Source organism: Haliotis rubra, unplaced genomic scaffold, assembly GCF_003918875.1.
Source record: "Haliotis rubra isolate DU_JTF1 unplaced genomic scaffold, ASM391887v1 Scf117, whole genome shotgun sequence".
NCBI lineage: Eukaryota > Metazoa > Mollusca > Gastropoda > Lepetellida > Haliotidae > Haliotis > Haliotis rubra.
This window is the reverse complement of record NW_025765081.1, coordinates 119,144-141,086: the sequence shown is the minus strand read 5'-3', so window position 1 is coordinate 141,086 and position 21,943 is coordinate 119,144. Positions and strand designations below refer to the sequence as shown.

At 40.5% G+C, this 21,943-nt stretch overlaps 1 protein-coding gene across 3 annotated transcripts in view; it reads left to right on the top strand.

Annotated features, from left to right (window-relative positions):
* The window catches only part of LOC124257184 (Golgi-associated plant pathogenesis-related protein 1-like), a 158,596-nt gene extending 138,268 nt beyond the window's left edge, over positions 1-20,328 (top strand). For all 3 annotated transcript variants that reach the window (XM_046691222.1, XM_046691214.1, XM_046691208.1), the window contains exons 3-4: positions 15,072-15,194; positions 17,556-20,328. In XM_046691222.1, the coding sequence (XP_046547178.1) occupies positions 15,072-15,194; positions 17,556-17,722 (290 nt within the window). In that variant the 3' untranslated portion in view covers positions 17,723-20,328. The remainder of the gene's footprint in view (positions 1-15,071; positions 15,195-17,555) is intronic.
* Positions 20,329-21,943: the final 1,615 nt, after the last annotated feature.

Genomic DNA, 21,943 nt, shown 5'->3' with positions numbered 1-21,943 from the left:
TCCTTGTCAAAACAGAATTCACAAATCACAGATATTTTGTGTGGGTTTGTGCGCATAATTTAATATATCATCCAACTTGATAGTAATTAAACAGCAGGCCGGTGGTAACCATAATGACTATATTGTTGGACCATTTGAAGAATGGATTGGAATAGTAACACTTCCATGTTATCATTTGAGCTTCAAAACATTGGATGAAAGAAAAACTATTTAGGATGAAATAGATCAGATCATTATAATGGCATTATATATACATTAAAGCGTCATTTATGCTATTATAATGATCTGATCTATTTCATCCTATATAATATATATATTATAGAAGATATATTATACTATATATTATACACCAGCCACCAGACACGTCAACTTAATTAATTATTGCTGGAACATTGTTAAAAGCGACGTAAACTTTCTCCACTTATCTAAAACATTCCATACTCAGTGTTGACCCATGACAGATCATTAATCATTCTTGGGATGTTGGTTTTGGACGGTGGTCCACGGACACGCCTTGCCTTTGGGATGGCCCCTTGACCTTGCAACTGTTGAAAAGTTTCATCAGCAAGCCTCTTTGCTGACATCAGTTCTCGTGACTCGACCTTCGGTCGCACAATAAAATATCTGAAGCCACCTTCGTCAATATCACTTTCTTCCGATGACATGAGTTGAACATTCTTCAAAGCCTCTTCATACTTGGTCTTTTTGTGGCTGGGGAGGTCAGCTTTTCGAATACCCTTCACTCTGTTACGACTCTTCTGAAGAAAACAAACCAATATGCTCATACTTATATTTCCATATAGGTAAAGTGAGTGTAAAACCAACGTGATAATTGAATTAATGGCTATTCTGATAATCTTATGGTCAGTAATATCGATAGTTGCATGTTTAGTGGATTTGAACACAGTTAATAGTTAATATTTATTGGACATGTTCAGCCTCTAACAAAAACTCAATGTTTAACAATACATAATCCCTTGTTAATTGATAAGTGAGTCATTTCAGTTAAGATTCACTAATTGACAAGGCCTAATCCCTTGTTGAGTGATGAGTGAGTCATGTCAGTTAAGGTTCATCAATTAACATGTTAATTGATGAGTGAGTCAAGTCAGTTAGGACACCTTGTTGTGTTTTTATTTTTACTTACTGTAGATTTTCTGGAGTATTTTCTCATGTCATCATTCCGCTTTGTTCGGCTGCCACATTTCTGTCTTGAGGCCCTTTCCTTCTTTGTCTGTAGACATCTTTTCATAGCAACTGAACAAAAAATGCAATACAGTGGCAGAAAACGCATGAATATTACATATCTAACGAAGTCATCACAAAATACAATGGTTAAATAAAATCGCCCATGAACATAACAGGTTTTTGTACTACGCAACAAAAAATCACTTTCGGAAAGTCAAGAAATGAGTATTATCATTACATTATAGTGGGTCTTGCTTATTTATGGCTGTGCAGTGACGCATGTAAATGCATCATTAACTGATTAAGAACTGTATAGCAAAACTGCAATACCTTGAAATTCAGGGCGCGGAATAGCAGGGAGTGCTGTCTTAGCAAAGTTCCAAGCATAGTCCACAACTTCCTTGTTCTGCTCTGCTTCCAACCTGAATTTAAAGTTCTAAATTTATTGTCTTGTGGAAGACAAAGTTATCACTCAAGAGTCAAGATTGTCGTAATTCTACCTGAAGTTGTATTTGTTGAACGGTTTAATGCATTGAAACTCTTGAATTTAGTGTATATATATATATATATATAGTATATTCATACTTGTATTGTGGATTTAGAGCCATCCCTCCAGCAGTCTCTGCATTCTGAAGTGCCTGCCTCACAGTTGCCTGTAAAAGATTTATGGGAAAAAATACAACATTCCGATAAATATGACTTGCGTGTCAGCGGCACGATATGGCTGCAATATTGCCGATGTGACAGTAAATATTAACTCACTCAAGTGTGTCAGAACACTGAATCGTCTAAAAATCATTACCAAAAGTTACTGAAATGGCAGCAGAAATACCTTTGCATGGTTAGTTGCTTTCTGTTTGTTTCCAGTCACTGGTTCTTGACTATCCCTTCCTCTCTGCAGTCTCTCCAGTTGTTTTTTGCATATCTGCAATCTGCAAATGAAATTACTGAAAATGACATACTTTCTTGCAGAGTAACTCTTTGTTTTGACAACTAGTACATTTTCCAAAACTGCCCCCCACGTTCACACCTTGATTACTTCTTTAAGTGGCATTTAGTAGCTGGTATGATGAGGATCAAGAACTTTTATGGATATGACAACTTCTTTGTTGCAGTGGATGCGACGTTTCGGTGTAGATTCTAACACCGTTATCAAGCAAATGATGCACAATGTATGCACAAGGAGAATTATATACATGACGGGTATGTGTTTATACAGTAGAGGAGGTTGATGTGCAGTGTGTTGACATGGGGCTTGTTGTGATAGGAGATGATTGAAGCCAGTGGAGAAAGGTGGGTTATTCTTGATTAGGCTTGATTAGTTGATCGTAAGCCGTAGGGATGTAATAACCTTGATCTCTGTTGATTAGTTGATTATTTAAGTAATAGACAGGTGGCCTCTCCGGGAAGCTTCGTTCAAGTGGAACATACACTCAGATAATGTACAAGTGTATAACCGCAAAAGAAAAACAAATAACTATAACTCGGTGATTTAGCGCTACACCATACCTGTCGATCTCTCATTGCGACATCTCGTCTCAGGGCACCAATAGCAATCCACATTTTGTCCTCCATCAGCTTCATCCTCCGTTCCATTATCTGTAGAATATCTTCCGTGTGTTGCTTCTCTGAAACTGTACAATTCAAAGTTATTTGCTGAAGAACTGCCTTGTCGTCCTGATGTCATATACTACCCATCAAAAGTTTAGACTCAAATAAAGCACTCACTGTATGATATGAATATATGGTTACATCAAAGATGAATTTCTCCAACAACTTTTGGGAACCAACTGCAAACCTTATGCAGATGAATTGCACGAGGATCATGCATCAAATAACTGAAAATCGTGTGCAAATATCGTGCATGAGAACAGCTGCGTTTTGGTGCAAAGTTTTGTTAAAATTCACATGCATCCAAAAAAATCAAACATACCGAACCCAGTCAGAGCGGGTGTGATTGCACTCATGTGTAACGGGGTCGTTTTATTGGTTCATTAGCTGATGCACTCATTCGGTTTTGTTTATGGCGTAATAAGCCCGATAGGTGTTAAGTTCAAATTGCATGTTGTCAGTGACATTGAAATTGTGTGTTGCATATTGTCGTGAGCAGACAGGCAGGCAGATTGAGTTTTGTTTGCTTACCACAATCAACATGTTTTTTGTTTATGCAACGAGGATATTATTTACTTGTTTGTATATATATAATCCTGATATGCATCGTGTTTCAAGCTCCGCGAACCTGCTCACTGCGCATGCGTTATGAGCGCAGCTGTTGAAAGCACTTGTTCCCCCAGCGCTAGTGGAAATTTAGTGAATCGTTTGAACTCCGACTTAGCTGGCTTTTTTCATCGCATTTTTTTCCAACTTTATGAGTTGAATTTGCATTTTTTGATGACTTGTTTCAGTAATTCCAAAGGTATCAGAATCTGCAAAGTTGTATTTTACGTTGCATGTGACCTTTAAGAATTTCACGGAGTTTCTTCGTTTCTTGAAATCTTGACAATAACCTTTTCGGCATTACAAATTTGTTTTACGATACTTCAGTTCATATGTAAACTGTACCTTCTAAAACGTGGAATATTTTGCAAACTCTATATCAGGACAGTTGACTGAAGTACGTCGCTATTTTTGTTATAGCCAAGCACTTCCCGTAAAATGATAAGATAAAGTATATTGTTATATTAGTAACTAATTTGTATAATCCTGCTATATATAAACGCTACTTACAGCATCTCTTGTCAAGGTTAAACTGATGATCGTCTTCAGTTTCGCAGTCTGTAATTAGAAACATTAGCCTGTGACACACGTAAACATCAAATGCATAACCATCAAAGAAGCCACGTTATATTACAATTACTGGAACTACATTCAGAGGGAACACCCATTGAAACATCGGAGAAAGTACCTGATAACAGGAATGAAGCTGCTGCATTTGCACAGGCCGTTGCCGTAGGAGTAGACGTGAACGGCACCGCTGCTCGCTGTTGTCTGATTTTCATTCTTGTCGCTCGCGGACGTGATTGGTGACCGGATTTCTGAAAATTCAGTTGCATTCTTATACAACATTTTGAACCATGATAATGAAATAAACAATGGATATTGGTCATACCTTCACAAGATTTTCTTTCATCGACTCAGATAGAAAAGTGAATACGTTTGCTGTTGTCTGGACAGAGAAGTCGGAATATATGTTTCCCTTATTTCAGGACATTAAGATTATCATTAGTTGAGATAGAATGAGGTTTGATTTCACTGACAGTAAGTACAGTAAGTAATACATGGTAGAAGTAGCATTTGACCATGTTAAGAATATGCAGTTGTGACACCGTAATTACCTGGTTGCCTTTGGCAGAGTCTGTCGTACTAGTTTGGTCTGTGTCTATTTGGTATTCACTCCCTGGAACACAAACATAGCATACAAGATAATGTACTGTCTCCGATTCAAAATAGGGATAGGACATATTTTGAAATATCAATTCGACATACAGATCTTTGGTTTACCGTTCTGGCCACTGTACAGTCCCACAGAAAAATAGCCGGTGTTAATTAGGGAGTATATTCAACCTGCTATCCTGACAAGCCCCAGGGAGAACTTTTATGTCATCCATTAAAGGTTTGAACAGCCAATTAGTCGGTCTGTTACTTTTGTTTTCAAATTGTGATTCAATATACTAAATAGTCATTATTTGGTATGGTAGTCTTGAGTGTAACATTTCTCAACAACTGTACTGTTGAAGGAGCACATTGCATCATCAGGATTGCCTTACTGATATCTTGTGTAATCAATAATATACTTACCTGAGCTGATAGCGTCTTCTAAAGAGATATCGCTGACAGACATTCTGGACGGCTTCGTAGATGCAAAATCTCAAATTTACGATAGCACAAAATTCAGTATATTGATGTGCGATAATGGACTGCATTTTCCTATCGGGTGTTCATATATATATTCAGAACTATGAGTTCATCCAATTACATATGAGTTGCTCCTCCCATCTGCAGCTTCTCCAACTTTCTGCTGGTTTCATCTGGCTTGAATAACCTGTTACTGTATTTCGAAACAGTTCGGATGTCACTAATTAAAACCCTCTTCTCATGATTCTTAAATTTATTAGCATACACACCTTGTGAACGCATCTCAAATCTTAACGAATGTCCGTACTGTATTTGTTGGAAGAAATACAATGGGCAGTGCATACAACAATTTGTGGAGCAAGTAAAGAAATATATGTCATACAAATGGTATCGTTGTTTGCCAGTCAGGCACGTTGTTTATTTAAGGGGTATGTCATGGATTATGAGGCTTGGTCCACTGGGCTTGTTTGATTGTTTATACCAATATCGCACGGCCTTCACAACTGAGGGAATGTTTTTTGTTTAGTAATTATATTGCAGTTCTCCATACAACTCCAAACATCTCCATGTATTCAGGGGGTGGGGCTTTTTTGTTTCGTTTTATTATTATTCATAAAATGAATTTGAACAATTTTACACTTTATATGAACACCGGTCCCACACAATTTGTAATACATAATTCAATTGAAGCATGTGGCGTCATATGAACTATCATATGAATGGCATATCAAATACAACAATCATTAAATAAACGTAAATACAGAGTTTCACTTTTGGATGTCCGACATGCCATATCTGACTTCCAACTTCTAATAACAAGCCACAGGGACATTGATTATTGTGACATACACAGTTATGTATGTTATGTTTTATGTATTATTAGTAATTTATCGATTTATGCATGTTTAACATAAAAGGACAAATGAGAGTCCACTTGTGACATTGTTGGCTTGGACATCTCCTCTTTCACCCGGTGTCCTCTCACTAAGTCAGATTCTGTAAAAACTGGTCTCATAGTTTGTTTCAACAAAAAGCTCAATTAGTGAGATTCGTGAAATTTCTATTAAAAGTTATATGTATCATTTGCTTGCTTATGTTATGCTTATCTTCCAAATGTATGCCTGTCTGTGGAATCATCTGTGACTTTGTGTCCTGGTTTCTATGGAAATTAATTTGATATAAAATGAAACATGTAACATGATTCTTGTAAATGGTCACATTAATTTAGTTACACTGTGATTTATTAAAAAGGAAATTCATTTGAGTATTTGTCAAACCTCGCATCTTTGACAACACAACAAATCTACTGTTAAAGTGCATGAGATTTCGTGAATACACCCGTTGCATAACACCGTTAATGAACACAAATGTTTGCGACAGGTGTTAATTGGAGAATGTACACTATTTCCCTGTTTGTAAAAGCACCGTAATGAGATTGGGGTTATTACCTTCAAAGTCTTATGATAAAAAGGCTAGTGTGTGTTTTAACAGGCATGATTGGAGTTGAAATTTGATGTTTCATGACATAATATATTTGGTGTTGCCACCATGAACTCATTAAGCCAGAGAGTCGCTTCACTGCTCCAACACCTGGAGCCCCTCACTGATTGCCTGGCTCGCTGTGTGGTGAGACTAATTAGTGTTCTACACACCTAGGGGATTAAACAGGAAACTGTCTAGTCATTCAAACAAGTCTTGATTGTTCAACTGTGTCGTAAAGGTATATGTTGAAAGATAGCAGGTGTGCTGTCATATATTGCAACGTTATATGTAATTTTATTGCAAGTTTCTCCCGTAGACCTTTGGCGAATCGAACATTTATGTGTAATTAACATTTGTGTGTATTTCTTGTATGTAAGACACGAGACATACATAAACAAACTGTCTCTCTCATACCTTTGCGTGAGGTTTAATTTTACAAAACATCTATTAATATTGCATATATCTCAAGGACAGTACCAATATGAATATGAAGTAAGATGGAACAGATTCATACTTTGTCACTTTGTTTCATCACTGCAACCATATATTACCATGCATATACATTTTCCTTGTCTTGACTTGATACGGTGTCCTCTCACTTAGCCAGATTCTGTAAAAACTGGTCTCTCACAAAGCCAGAGTGGGGTTTGGCTGACTGGAGTTAGAGTTCTGATAACACTTCGTCCATATGAGTTATAGTTTGTTTTAACAAAATGCTCAGTTAGTGATATTTGTGGTTCATGAAATGTGTTTAAGGGAGATACATGTACACTGATATGTATTATTGATGCTCAGTATGGTATTACCCAGATGATGTCATGTACTTTTGTAATCGTGTTAATCGCATAAATGTTATTTTGTCTGGAGACACATAAATATATATGTTAAAACCAAATTTTGATTTTACAATTATTACAAAACGCACACTCGCATATTTCTTTAATCTTGTCACACTGTAGATATAATATAGACTATAGCCCTTGAACAAAGGCTCACGCTTCGGTGGCTAGTGCTAATTACCTGGCTCGCATCTCTCACCTAGCCATAGTGCAATGTTGTTTCAACAAGACCTTTTAGGTGGGACTCTGGCTAAGTCAGAGTGAACGCTTGATACAAAGCGTCATGTGATGGATTGGATCACGTTCCTGAAAGACTCCTTACTATCTCAATTGCTCATTACAGTGGTTGATCATTTGTTATGTATGACCAATCGTTTTTATGATATACCTGTCACATAGGAAGGACAGGTGACAGGTGATGGGACGTGGCCTAAATTTCTGAAGGGAACATTTGGTGACTCAGCAGAATGAACAGAGATTGGTTATATCGTTAACCAATGGGTAGGTTGTGTTTCGGCTGTTTCGAATGTTTGAACTGTCGTGTATAGTTTGTGTATTGTAAACATACAGTCAGTTATTATAATGATGTATGAAACATACAACAAAACAGGAATGGGTGGACTCTTTGGCAAGTCAGATCTCAGATATCGAACAAAGGTTTGTTAGTATCTTTAGATAAGTAAACCAATTATCGATTGAAATAATTAAACCATTGAACAGAGATATTATTTATTATTATGTATTATATATATGTGATATGTATATATTCTGTGTAAACAACTTTACTCGAATATTCAATTGCTAACGGCTGAAGGGATAGTGTAAATCCAGCAAGGGGCCATGCAGGAAGCAAATGAACTGTAAGTCCTCATGGTCCCAAGTATGGTGTTATATCTACAGTTGTTGGCAATCTATAGCCGGTTTCTATATTGTATTATCATATATGGGTAAAATATTCTAGACTGAACTGCACACGCTCCTACCCCCAAACCGAGAAGCATCGTGATTTAGGTTATTTCTATAATTAGCACAATATAATAGGCTAATAGGTATTTTACATACAATAATTACACATAATAATAAACCTATATCTTTAAAACAATAATAATGATAATGTTGAAGTTTGTTGCCATTTGCACAAACATATATCTTAGATATATGAACTAAACCTGGTGATAAGTCTTACACTCGAGTACTAGTGTCTGAGACAAGCCCATGCACAAAACATTCTTGAAATGTGTCCTCACCGTCAATAGTCATATTTACATTTTTGCATGTGGCCGGTCATCAATTTCAGCCTTCCCGGGCATGTACACACAGTCTCTGACCACAAGCCCAAATTAGCCCACAGTCTTAAAACAACATTTCATGGTTAGTTGACTGTTTTTACGCAATGATACACCACTAAAATGTCCACCTCTTGTGGCAGGTGCTAATTAGAGGGGTACCAATTAAATGTATATTCTACCACAATAAGCCCATTATTCCCTGACAAAGGTTCACTTTCATGACATGTAATAAACCTTGTCCTGGCAGACAGAGAGGGCTTATAATTAATCCATGATGTAAAGTAGGTCTATGTAATTCGTGTTTATACAAATTGGGAAAACTTAAGGACACATCAACTCAATTTTGGAAATGTTTGGATATTTATCCAAAGTGTGGCTTTCGGGGCTGCTGATGGGAAGCTGGTTTAAGATCTGGAGATAACCGCCACTCTCTTAAATCATTATACATAATTTACATGTCAAATTAGTTATTGCATTCTTTGTTTCAATTATGTGACTGATTGACGAACAAATAGTCAGATCAAAACTAAAATGTCAATGTCATCTTTAAAAAAAAAATTGTCCATACCTGATTGCCGTGACTCCACTCGTGGCGGAGGCCATTATGAAGCTTTGCAAAATCAAGAAAAACGCTTTAAGTTGTTACAGGTAAATTAACGGATATCAAACCAGCAGTCGTAATGGGTTTCCGAATGAAAGCTCCCTAAACATCAAACCATGTGCATTCATTTTTTTCAACTTATGTTTTATTTGGTGAGCAAAGATATCTCAAATGGGCCCTGTTTCCGTAGGAAGTATGCGACTTAAAAGCATGGAAGGAAGTGCCTTAAATCCAAGGAAAAGGCTTGAGGGGTTAAATTGCAACAATCATGGATTATATGAAGTGAAACAGACCCCAGACGTATTGGTGCTGGTCCAGACCGGCTTTTCTAAGGAGCTGTGCGTTTAAACCTCTTGACCAACTACTTGACATAACAGAGGTCCTTCGGTCTCCGGTCTGGTCGCCGATCGCTTTTATGACCAACTTGGGTCCCTTTCGTGACCATATAATGAGACTGGGTTCCGTCTTAGCGTAAATGGGCATAGCTAAATGGAACGTCAACGCTTATATTTCCCCCGCGTTTATTTAAATAAATGTTGTTTTCGGTGTCTAAGCATGCATCTCTCTCACTCACACACACACACACACACTCGCACGCACACTCACTCACTGCCAAAGAGAGGGGGGGGGGAGGGGGGGGGTCATTGTACATGCATCAAGACTGAACGTATCTTTTGTTATGAAGGGATAAAATAATTGTAAAATATAATGCATTCCTGAAAGATTCTTTAACCGAAGTACTTTATGTCAAACGCACGTTCTGAAAGGTTTGTCGCAATTTCGCGGATACCATTGGTAGGTAGACGAATTTTCTTGGAGGTTACGGTAAGCCCGAGTGGTGACGAATGGTGTGATAGCAGTCGACTTCCAGACATTGTTTTCGGTGCCGCATGTGAAACTCTTTGGAATGATTGTAACCACACACCGGCAGGCGGGTAATTAATTCCGAGTTAGCAGACAGACGGACTGTGTTTTAATTCTTGGATGCGATACGATAGTGCTGTTTCTTGGCCTGAAAGTGATGTACGTGATTTATAAATGGGCCCTGAACAGTTCCACAGGTCAATACTGGTAGTCGTTAGTCTGAATCTGGGTTTTTCAGAACAGGAAGGGCATACTCGTGTAGTTAGTGAGTTGGTTGGTTCTAACGCTGATTTCAACAGGTTTCCGGTTATATCATCGCGTTTACGTGGGAGGACAGACTGAAAATATGCAGGTCTTAGAAATTTACCGATATGATGAAAGTATGGTAGCAGCAAATCTAATCAGGCATTTCAACCGAAAGTCATAGGTGAATTAATTTAAAGTTGAATTCTAACATGTGCTTCCGAGATTTGTGTTAAACTGCAATCGGCTTTCGGAGTGATCAGATGAGAACTGAGAGTATAAAGGTAGTTGATATTGCGATTCGGGGCGGTGGGGTAGCCTAGTGGTTAAAGCGTTCGCTCGTCACGCCGAAGACCCGGGTTCGATTCCCCACATGGGTACAATGTGTGAAGCCCATTTCTGGTGTCCCCCGCAGTGATATTGCTGGAATATTGCTAAAAGGGGCGTAAAACTAAACACTCACTGATGTTGCGATTCTGGGGGTGAGGAGGGTGATGACACCCGCATCGTTTATGTGTAACCCACTTGAATATAAATTTCCGTACAAAAGAAAGTACCCACCTGGTTCTTTGGGATTATTTCCCAACACGTTATATGTGGTGTTTTGGCAAGACGTACGCAATGTTTGTTACTTTTAAGTGACAAGCAAACACCTTTTCAAAACATTTGCGGTATTTCTTAGAAAATAATCCAAAACACCATGTGTGAACTTTCATTTGTACATCAGAGTATGTGCCATACTGAATGCTTGAAGATGCGTCCGGGTTGGCGTGGCAAAGTCTATTGGCAAATAATAGACTTATCGTCACACCAGATTTGCATGTACTCCTAACAAAGCCCAATACACGATCAGAAGGTTTGATGAGACTATTGGAAGGGATTCACTGATGGAGAATGTGTGAGTCGGCGAGAGATGAGAACTCAAGTGGCAGCTCCTTAGTCATATGGCGGCGGAGAGACTTCAGAAGTGGCACGCCTTCCATCCATGTTTAGAATCGAACCACGGCCTTCAGTATGAACTAACCCTTGAACAAACTGGCTAGCCCCCGCCTCTTTACCATAAGCTGAAAATACCTCTTCTGTACAGGGAAATATATAATCACATATCTTCCTAAACAAATATCGTAAAATTACATCGTTCGCGTGTTACCTTCAGACTATCAGACAAATTATTTTGCTGGTCACTGGCCTTTGGCTCCCGTTGTAAGGTACTTTCTTCCACATTGTCCATAATGGTTTGACTCTGACCGATTCCAAGCCGCACATAGACAGCGAAAGCCAATGCTGGATACAAGCCATATTTGGGCATTTCATCTAACAAATTGGTCAAATTTACCAGACACTTCTCCACGAGCTGCCTAAGTGGATAATGGACGTCCGCCCATCAAAAACTAAACCAACAAGAGTCTTGTCAAATGACTGGCATCTCAGTCGATGGAATATGGACATACTGTAATTAATGGCGGGGTTGGCGATGGTATATTTAGACTGGTGATCTATGCGTGATTGGGTGCCATTTCTCACACCAGCAAGGTGAGGTTTGTGAGACTCCCGCACGCCACCGAGTGAAGACCAGAGGCACTAATCTGGTGAAGTACACGTGGTCTTCATGTCATTTGGTGCATATAGAGTATTTCATTATTGTATAATGGTAGGTCCTATTCCATACGAATGGATTGATATCGATCGACGAATATATTTGTTTTAAGATTGAGAGCCCATGGGGTTTCTCTGGCAGAATTGGCCCCAAGCCGTCACTTGTGTTCGTTAGAGACGATTAGAGAGAGGATCGAGTTATTATGTGTCGTGGTGACCTAACTCCTCGGGGTGTCGTTCTGGCGATATCACTTACACTTGACTTACAGCTCCCGTCATATAGATATCTTATTATAGACGTAAAACAACATTCAGTCGACGTTTGGCTATTGACTACATGGTTCTCTGTGAGAAGTGGATCGGTTGGGGTAGCCCAGTGGTTAAAGCGCTCGCTCGTCACGCCCGGGTTCGATTCCCAACATCGGTAAATTGTTTGAAGCCCATTTCTGATGTTCCCCGCTGCGATATTACTCGAATGTTGCTAAAAGCGGCGTAAAACCATACTCACTCACTGTTAGACGTACTGCCGATAGACAAAGAAATGTATTTGTGAATAATAGCTGCCGATCCAGATATTGCTCAGAGTAGTCTCCCTTCGCACCGAGGCCACGTGCGCAGGAACACAAAGTTGTTGCAAGATGACATTTTAAGTGAGGATCACAGTTTATGCGTTTCATTTAGGGTACTGCCCAAGGTATGCATGAATCACACTGGTCAGGTAAGTTCTAACTCTCGCTTTGCGAGAGTTCATAAGAGTATGAACCTTCATGGAACGAGGTCCAAAATGTATGAACGTCGGAATCTAACACATCATGATATAGAGTTATGTCCCTTTAATGATCCCTTGTCAATCAGAACATCCGTGGTTGTTGTTCCACCAAGTGACAAACTCGATCTCGAACGATACAACATACGGTTTCTTCAATGTATTGCTGACACGCTGTGATATGACAGAAACGCTGTTAATTCCTGTTTTTTATTGCAAACCGTCAAGATCCGGGTGAGAATTGATCTTCAATAATCCATGCTTGTCGTAAGAGGCGACTGACGGGATCGGGTGGTCAGGCTCGCTGGCTTTGTTGACAATTGCGTAGTTTGATGTTCATGTTCTTGATCACTTGATTGTCTGGTCCAGACTCGATTATTTACAGACTGCCGCCATATAGCTGGAATATTGCTGAGTGCGGCGTTAAAGAACAAACCAGTCCATGGGGCGGTGGGTAGCCTGATGGTTAAAGCGTCCGCTCGTCACGCTGAAGACCCGGGTTTGATTCCCCACATGGGTACAATGCACAATATGTGAAGTCCATTTCTGGTGTCCCCCGCCGTGATGTTGCTGGAATATTGCTAAACGCGGCGTAAACTCATTCTCACTCTCTCATTCACGCACTCAACGCAATGCTAACAGGCTGTGATATGACAGAAACGCTATTAAATCCTGGTTATTTTAGTGTATATATACTCTCCCAAAAAGAAACGTATATAGAAATTTCAACTGTATTTTTATGTGTATTTTGAAACATCGTGTAGGCTTTATGAGTCAATGAAATATAGCGAAATTGCACACTGGGAATGCAGACTTATCCGTCTTTGGCACCAACTCGAGGAAAGTCAGTTTGAGTGTCACATGGAGACGTGTGGTGGCGCTGAAGTCAATACCTCGTGTGACCACCGTGGGCATCCAGAACTGCACGGCATCGCCTCGGCATCGAACGAATAAGTCTCAGAATCTCGTGTTGCCCAAACGCAGCCAACTCTGCCTGTAGTGCCTGTGCGAGTTGCTGAAGTGTCTGGGGCTGAGGGTTACGGCGTCGCACCCGTCTGTCCAGGGCATCCCACATATGTTCGATCGGGTTTAAGTCCGGTGATCTTGAGGGCCAGGGGAGCACATTGATGTTGTGATTCTGGAGGAAGTCTCTAATGGGGCCTTGCATTGTCCTGTTGAAACAACTCCCTCTTGCGATCAATGATTGGAAGGAGGTGTGGGCGTAGGATTTCGTCACAGTACCGTTGAGCTGTCAGGTTGCCCTGGATCATCACCAAATCCCTTCTCCTACGGCAGGTGATCGCCCCCAACATCATAACACCGCCCCGGCCGAATCTGTCCACCTGGGGAACGCAAGCGTCGGCGAAACGTTCACGTCGACGTACACCTGCATTCTTCCATCGCGTCGTTCCAATAGAAATCGTGATTCATCACTGAACCAGATTCTACGCCAATTCGGTAGGTTCCAGGCCTGAACTTTGGTGCACCATTGAACTCGATGTCGACGATGTTGTTGTCGAAGCACAGGGCCAAAATAAGGTCTTCTGGCACGTAAACCAGCCTCTCTCAACCTGTTCCTGACGGTCTGTGCAGAAAGCCTCCTCAATCCGGGTATTTGTCGAGCGGTACTGGTCACCGTAGCTGTTCGATGACGCAGGTGATGTACCCGGATGTAGCGATCCTGCTCCGCAGTGGTCGCTCGAGGTCGCCCACTACGAGGGGCATCTGATACCGCATTCTGGCGGCGATATCTCTCCCAGAGCCGTGAAATGGTGCTTTAGTGAACATGCATGCGTCGGGCAACTGCACGTTGAGACTGGCCAGCTTCAAGCAAACCAACGGCGATATGACGGTTGGCTTCACTTAGACGTGGCATTTTGCGTTCGTCAACAATATTCCAAATACAGTGAATAATCGACAGACAGCGATCAACCTTTTATACCCATCATTGAGACTATCTGATCCTCAACTTTCACGTGCATTGCATGTGAATTGTGTATTCTGTGACACTACACGCCGAAATTGAAAATCATGCTGTTAAATACGGGTATTTTACGGATGGTGCGTTTTGTTGTGATGTTTCAAAACATAAACACCATAGGACTCATAAACAGAGCAAAACCTTTTGTAAAATGAATCACGTTTTAATTCATTACTACATGAAATTGCTATTTTCATGATGCGTTTCTTTTTGGGGAGAGTATATATATTTATTTATTTATTTTTCATTTTCTATTTTTCGGTTTTTATTTATTCTGCTGTCAGTACTGTGCTATATGATGCGACACTTACATCTGGCTAGGAAACTCAAGCAGGTTGTTGACATGTCCCTGTGCTCTGTGTTGTAGGCGTGGGAGAGAACATCATCTTCCTGGACCTGAACGGCAAGGATCCCGTGGGGGAGGAGGTCTCCAAACAGTGGTACAGAGAGTGTGCTAAATATGACTATTCAACTCCAAGATGGCGGAAAGGTGAGTACAGATTGGGGACAAAACCTAACTACAAACTCATAAAATCAGATTTCGTAACTTCTTATCTGACAAATCCTCTCTTGGATACCATTAGCTATACCCACTCGCAGTGCCATGTTTGTCATGGAGGTACAAATGTAAACTTTGTCGTGATAGGGGAGCTAGGTTTGTTTGTTTTTTAACGTCTCCTTCCAGCTATGTGACGCTGCAAACAATCCAGTGATTGATATCATGAGCCCGCGGAGGCCAGGGTTTGATTCCCCGCATGTGTACATGTGTCCATCCCCAAGTTGAAACTAAATAGTTAACCAGGAATCAGTCCGTACAAGAACTAAGTGGGAAACCAACACGCAACAAAGTGAGTGAGTTTAGTTTTACGCCGCACACAGCAATATTCCAGCTATATGGCGGCGGTCTGAAATAATCGAGGCTGGAACAGACAGTCCGGTGATCAACAGCATGAACATCGATCTGCGCAATTGGGAACCGATGACATGTGTCAACCAAGTCAGCAAGCCTGACCACCCGATCCCTAGTCGCCTCTTACGACAAGCATAGTCGCAAACAACAAAGAAATGGGCTGTAATTAACAACTGCACTCTATTATTAACCAAGTTAAAAAAACAATATATAGAGATTATTAACCGAGTGTGTTTCCGTATCATTAATATCATATATTTGGAATAGAAATTGTATTATGCGAGCCTTTCTTAGACGATCGCCTTTCACTCGTGCCTCATCATCCGTTTTAGGATTCGCATGGCGTGTATGGAGTTTTGTGAAAGTAGTTCGTGGATTGACGTAATTTGCATAGGTATCAGATTTGGATACCAAGTTTATCAGATTGCTGTATTGCACCAACCTCCTCCATTAGATGATAGAAGGTGGAACTATGGCAGTGCAAACTGTGGGGCAGCAGGCAGAGGTAACAAAATATAAGAGCAGTGATTATAGCAGTAAAGACAATGATGGTAAAGACAATGAACAGTAATCCAAGTAGAAAGGGCTGGGCAGTGAGTATCCAGAGCTCCAGGGCTCCGGGTTCTAGAGCTCCAGGGTTCCAGGGTTCCAGGGCTCTAGGGTTCCAGGGCTCTAGAGCTCCAGGGTTCTAGAGCTCCAGGGCTCTAGAGCTCCAGGGTTGTAGAATTCCGGGGTTCTAGAGCTCCAGGGCTTTAGAGCTCCATGGTTCTAGAGCTCCAGAGCTCTACAGCTCCAGGGTTGTAGAGTTCCGGGGTTCTAGAGCTCCAGGGCTTTAGAGCTCCATGGTTCTAGAGCTCCAGGGTTGTAGAGCTCCGGGGTTGTAGAGCTCCCTAGAGCTCCAGGGCTTTAGAGCTCCAGGGTTCTAGAGCTCCAGGGTTGAGATCCAGGGCCCCAGAGATCCAGAGCTCCAAGGTATGATCGTCACATGCAATGCTGATCTTCTTGTGGCTTGACATGTAATGTGAGATGGGAGGCAATAGCCACTCCCCTTATATACACCAGAATTAGATACTAGAAAATACTACAGCAAATCTTTCTAAATGTTACGATATTCTGTGGGTCAGAAAACGACGGAAGCCTCTAGAGCTCTGTCTAAATATAGCACAAGTCTAAAAATAGCAAATAACAGCACATGTTCATGTTAGTCATTCCACATAACCACTGTTGGTCTGTCATACAGACCCCGAAACAAAAATATCCAAGAAAGCCCATGCAAGTCTAGAATGTATGTCAAGTCTGAAAATGAAGAAAATCTCAGGGCTCTTTTTCATTATATTTTATGACTATTATTTATTAACCGTTTTTTGTTGTTGTTTTTGTAAAATATGTTCATTTCAGAGACTAGATGTTAGTCTAAACTACTGTAAATTGTATGTAATAGTAACACTTACAGAAATGTCTCAGCAATGAGCAAAAATTTTTAATGTGACAGGCATATTTGAAGACAGATCAGAATGTTGTGATCGAACCTTGGAGGCAAGCCTGCAAGGATAAATAGGCTGAAATATCCCGGATGTTGAAAAGCGCATCAATAAGAAACCATGTTATTACATGTTCTTTATCTTCTAGCATGCTAATCTGAATATCAAATTCAATATTGATACAGTAATTTGTAATGGCGTTTACAATATGGTTGCAGAGGCGCGATGTTAAAAATCGGATCGAATTCTCTGGGTACGCTTTGCAGAGACACGACGGGTTGGGTAATTAAGGCAGAGTTTAAGCTCCACAGGGCTTGTCGTTTCAGAGGAGCCGTCGAAAGTGAAAAAAGTTGCTACCGACGAGATTAAAGTGAAATATAACTATATGATTGTATGGAATATTATATCTAATATCATATTTTTCTTCAGCGAGACTTATTACAACCTCTCTATTCGACAGGTGCGATGAACTTCACCCAAATGATTTGGAGATCTACTTCAGAAATTGGCGTAGGAATATCCAAGGTGAAAGGTCAAGATCGATATGTCGTGGTGACCCAGTACAGACCAGCGGGGAATAACAATATGCCAGGAGAATTTCGTAAAAATGTTCTTCCGCCACAATGACGTCTCTTCCGCTGGAGAAATAGCGGCATTTAATGGGGGACGTAAGGCTGGTCTTTCAAGTGACAGAATCGCCGATGTGGACGTTTCACGGAGGCGTCCGTCTCAGACATGATCAAGACTTTTGTGGAATTCGAGTCAACCCTTCTCATCACGCTGTTCTGATCCAAACGCGCTCCACTTCTGCCTTGTAGCTAGCCAACAGATTTACAGAGTGTTGTGAACATCATGGCGGCACAGAAGCCTGCTTTACCGGTGGTGCACGTGGTTGGACACACCAAATATGGGCATCATGGGAGTGCGTTACCATAGCAACGGATACCTAAACCGTGAAACGGGAAATTGGAACAGCAATTTTCTCTGAACAGATTTGTTATACTTTACTGAATGCCTGTTCCTCTCAGTCAATGAGGAAAGAGGATATTGAGTGGGTCAGTGGAAGTATTTTGATGGCACTATCCTTAAAGGTCAAGGACGTCCAAGTGCCCAGTTGAATGCAAAATAGAAATACTTATTTCTTTGTTATTGTGAATACTTTATTTTCATTCTTTATTTCGCATAGTGCACTGCTTCGTCATATGTATTTGTGCATGTGGTCATTTTAATTTTACTTGGCTATGGTTGATAAAAATTGAAAAGCACAAAGCGAATATTTTACTGTAGATCCATTTATTACATGTTGATCGGGAAGAAACAGTGGACACTTTACTGCTGGGATGGTTATGTATATGAACTCTATGTCCCCTATACCTGATTTCGATTTTCGGTTTGGAAGGTAAGCGGTGACCTTGACACTGACCTTGACCTCTTCATTTGACCAGGTGAGATGGTAACGGTCATTGCCGCCAGGGGGCGAGATGTAAACAAGCTATACACTGACAAGGTCACCGTGATACCGAACTCCTGTTCTGAGACGTGAAAACTTGTTACGTTTTGAAATTCGGGTCGACAAAAACCTTCTTTAGTATGGATCTCATGTATCAAAATGGACATACTGATTTTACAACAGGAGCTCAAGAGTATAGGGACATACGGTCCGTTATGGATTGCACGAAGGATGCATTGATATTGATGGGTATGACCCAGACAATTTCATAGTGATATAATGTCTGCTGCAAGAATAAAAGCAAGGGCACACGTATGAAATGTTATTCGCCTCGACTGAAAGGTCAGCTAGGAATGTTATAACTTTATTGCAGTTATAATTACCTCCCGTGCAAAGAGAGAATTGCATAATATGCATGTGCAGCCCGTGATTGAGGATCATTTGGCTTAATAACAGAGAACCCTATTTCTCAATTTTGTTTACTAGTACAAAATTTCGGAATGAATTAAACTGGAATGAGTTAATGGTCATCCATTTCGATTTTGTGGATATGTTTCATGAAATTTCGGCAAAAGTGTAATTGATACTTATCTTGCTTATTGAATAATTATCCTGACTGTATATTTTCTTGCTGAGGAAATTAATGGTAAAAAATATCGATTCCTTACCATTTTCGCCATCAGGTGTGCTTGTACTTCTTTAAGTACCCAAGCAACGCACGTGCTGCAAATGCGCGTCAGTGACACAGAACTGACACGACATCTGGGATTGAAACTAACTCGCACGTGCTGCACGTGCAGCCACATAATGCGAGGCGAGACAACAGTCTATTTCACTTGTTCATGACATGCGAGGGTATTCTTTCAGATATGAAACATTTTTTAAAACTTCATTTTTCACTTTATATGCAATGCCTATGCTTTTTCATAAACCTTTGAATATCTAAGTATACATAGTGTGGCGTATATTTCACTGAGGGATATTTATTAAAAATATATCTGGATAGTTTCTCTCTATTACCAAATTGTTGCGACCAGAATATGTGACTATATTATATTTTATATATATGTCCATTGTTTAGAAGTGCGGATATCTTCATAAATGAAGACCAACCGTCCGTTTTAATGAGGTTCCACTTTACTGGTTATATTGCGCACAAGTTTAAGAAAAGCCGAATTCACAGAAAGTATGTTTCGTATTAAAGGTTTTATATATATAAAGAATGAAAAACATTTTTCCAATTATTACAAATCATATGTAATTGCATTTTCGATTAGGCAGGGTATTACTTCTCCGTTTTATCACAATAAAAGTTGTGGCCCCATTCGCTACCATAGTTTCGTTTGGACGCTAGGTTTTATAATAGGAGATATTTAGATGGCGTCGACACTTCTGGAACGAAACTTTGGTGACGAATGGGTAAACTTCCCTAGATCACTGAGGATGATCTGCGAGTGGTGGAAATAAATACGGTGTTTCTTTTTACTTTAAATTTTATATTTAGAACACTTAAAACGATTCCAACAACATTATGGTTCAGCATTGTTTTCAAATAACTCCATGGTATAGTTCTTCATCATATCACGTTGCATAAATAATCTAATGACAAGAACCATGTACAATTATTAAGTTTGAAACACATTTATATGTTCCATAATGAGTCACGTCTACGCATAACATACGGACGGGCAAAGAGTGTTAATAGAGTTACCTCCCTTCCTTGAGTTTCTCTAGTTTTGTCTGTGATCATGTGGTCATTATTCATTAAACATTCCTTATTTAACCTGTGTTGTGTTTATGTAGCGTGGGACCCGTGAAGATCCGGGGTAGAATAGGTCTTCAGCAACCCATGCTTGCCACAAAAGGCGACTTTGCTTTGTCGTAAGAGTGGCGACTAACGGGATCGGGTGGTCAGGCTCGCTGACTTGGTTGACACATGTCATCGGTTCCCAATTGAGAGAACGATGCGCATGTTGTTGATCACTGGATTGTCTGATCCAGACTCGATTATTTACAGACCGCCGCCATATAGCTGGAATATTGCTGACTGCGGCGTAAAACTCAACTCACTCACTCATTATGTAGCGTGGATCTGTGTACAGGCCACAAGTCAGGCGATTTGAAAAACCCTGGTCGCGGTGAGGAGGTGCATGGGTCAACCTTGCAAGCTTGACTTGTGAGTTTCTAAGGCAACAATATGTAACATACTAAAACACGTCGCATGTGGCATCTTCTAATACAGGAGCGGTGGGAGTAGCCTAGTGGTTAAGACCCAAGAAGATCTCGGTTATAATCGGTCTTCAGTAACCCATTTTTGTCGAATGAGGCGAATAATGGGATCGGGTGGTCAGGTTTGCTGACTTGGTTGACACATGTCATTGTATCCCAGTTGCGAGAACGATGCGCATGTTGTTGATCACTGGATTGTCTGATCCAGACTCGATTATTTACAAAACGCCGCCATATAGCTGGAAAATTGCTGAGTGCGGCGTAAAACAACAAACCAACCTAGTGTTAAGGCGTTCGCTCGTCACGCCCGGGTTCGATTTCCCACATGGTCACAATGTATATTGCTGGAATATTTGCTAAAAGCGGCGTTAATCTCACTCACTCACTCTTCTAAAGCTCTGAATGGGGACCATTATTTGTTTGTTGTTTAACGTCGCCCTCAACAAGGTGAACCCTGCTGTATGACGGCGGTCTGTAAATGTCGGGAAGACAGTCCAGTGATTGACATCATGAGCATCGATCTACACGACTGGGATAAGATGATATGTGCGATCCTGACCTCCCGATCCCGTTAGTCGCCTCTTACAATGCATAGATGAAGACATGGTCTAATGGGTACCAGGTAGTATGAAATGCTGACTGTAACCTCCATACGTCTCTTCAAGCTGCTTGGTTTAGTATACTCCCCAGGGAGATAAGAACTAATTTAGAGAGTGAGTGAGTGAGTTTAGTTTTACGCCGCACTCAGCAATATTCCAGCTATATGGCGGCGGTCTGTAAATAATCGAGTCTGGACCAGACCATCCAGTGATCAACAGCATGAGCATCGATCTGCGCAAATGGGAACCGATGACATGTGTCAACAAAGTCAGCGAGCCAGACCACCCGATCCCGTTAGTCGCCTCTTACGACAAGCATGGGTTACTGAAGATCAATTCTAACCCGGATCTTCACGTGTGAATTTCGAGAGTGCATTAATCCTATGTCTGGGGTTCACCACGCTGAAGAAGGATGCATTCGGCACATTATTGATAAATTGATTAATCTAAATATTAATACTGCAGAAAAATATTATCTGGAGTTAATGAGCTGGAACTCGGACGTTCTGTTGCATAAATATATTCCTGATTGGTCCCAGTACTCAAATTCCCTTCAATCACAATCATTTG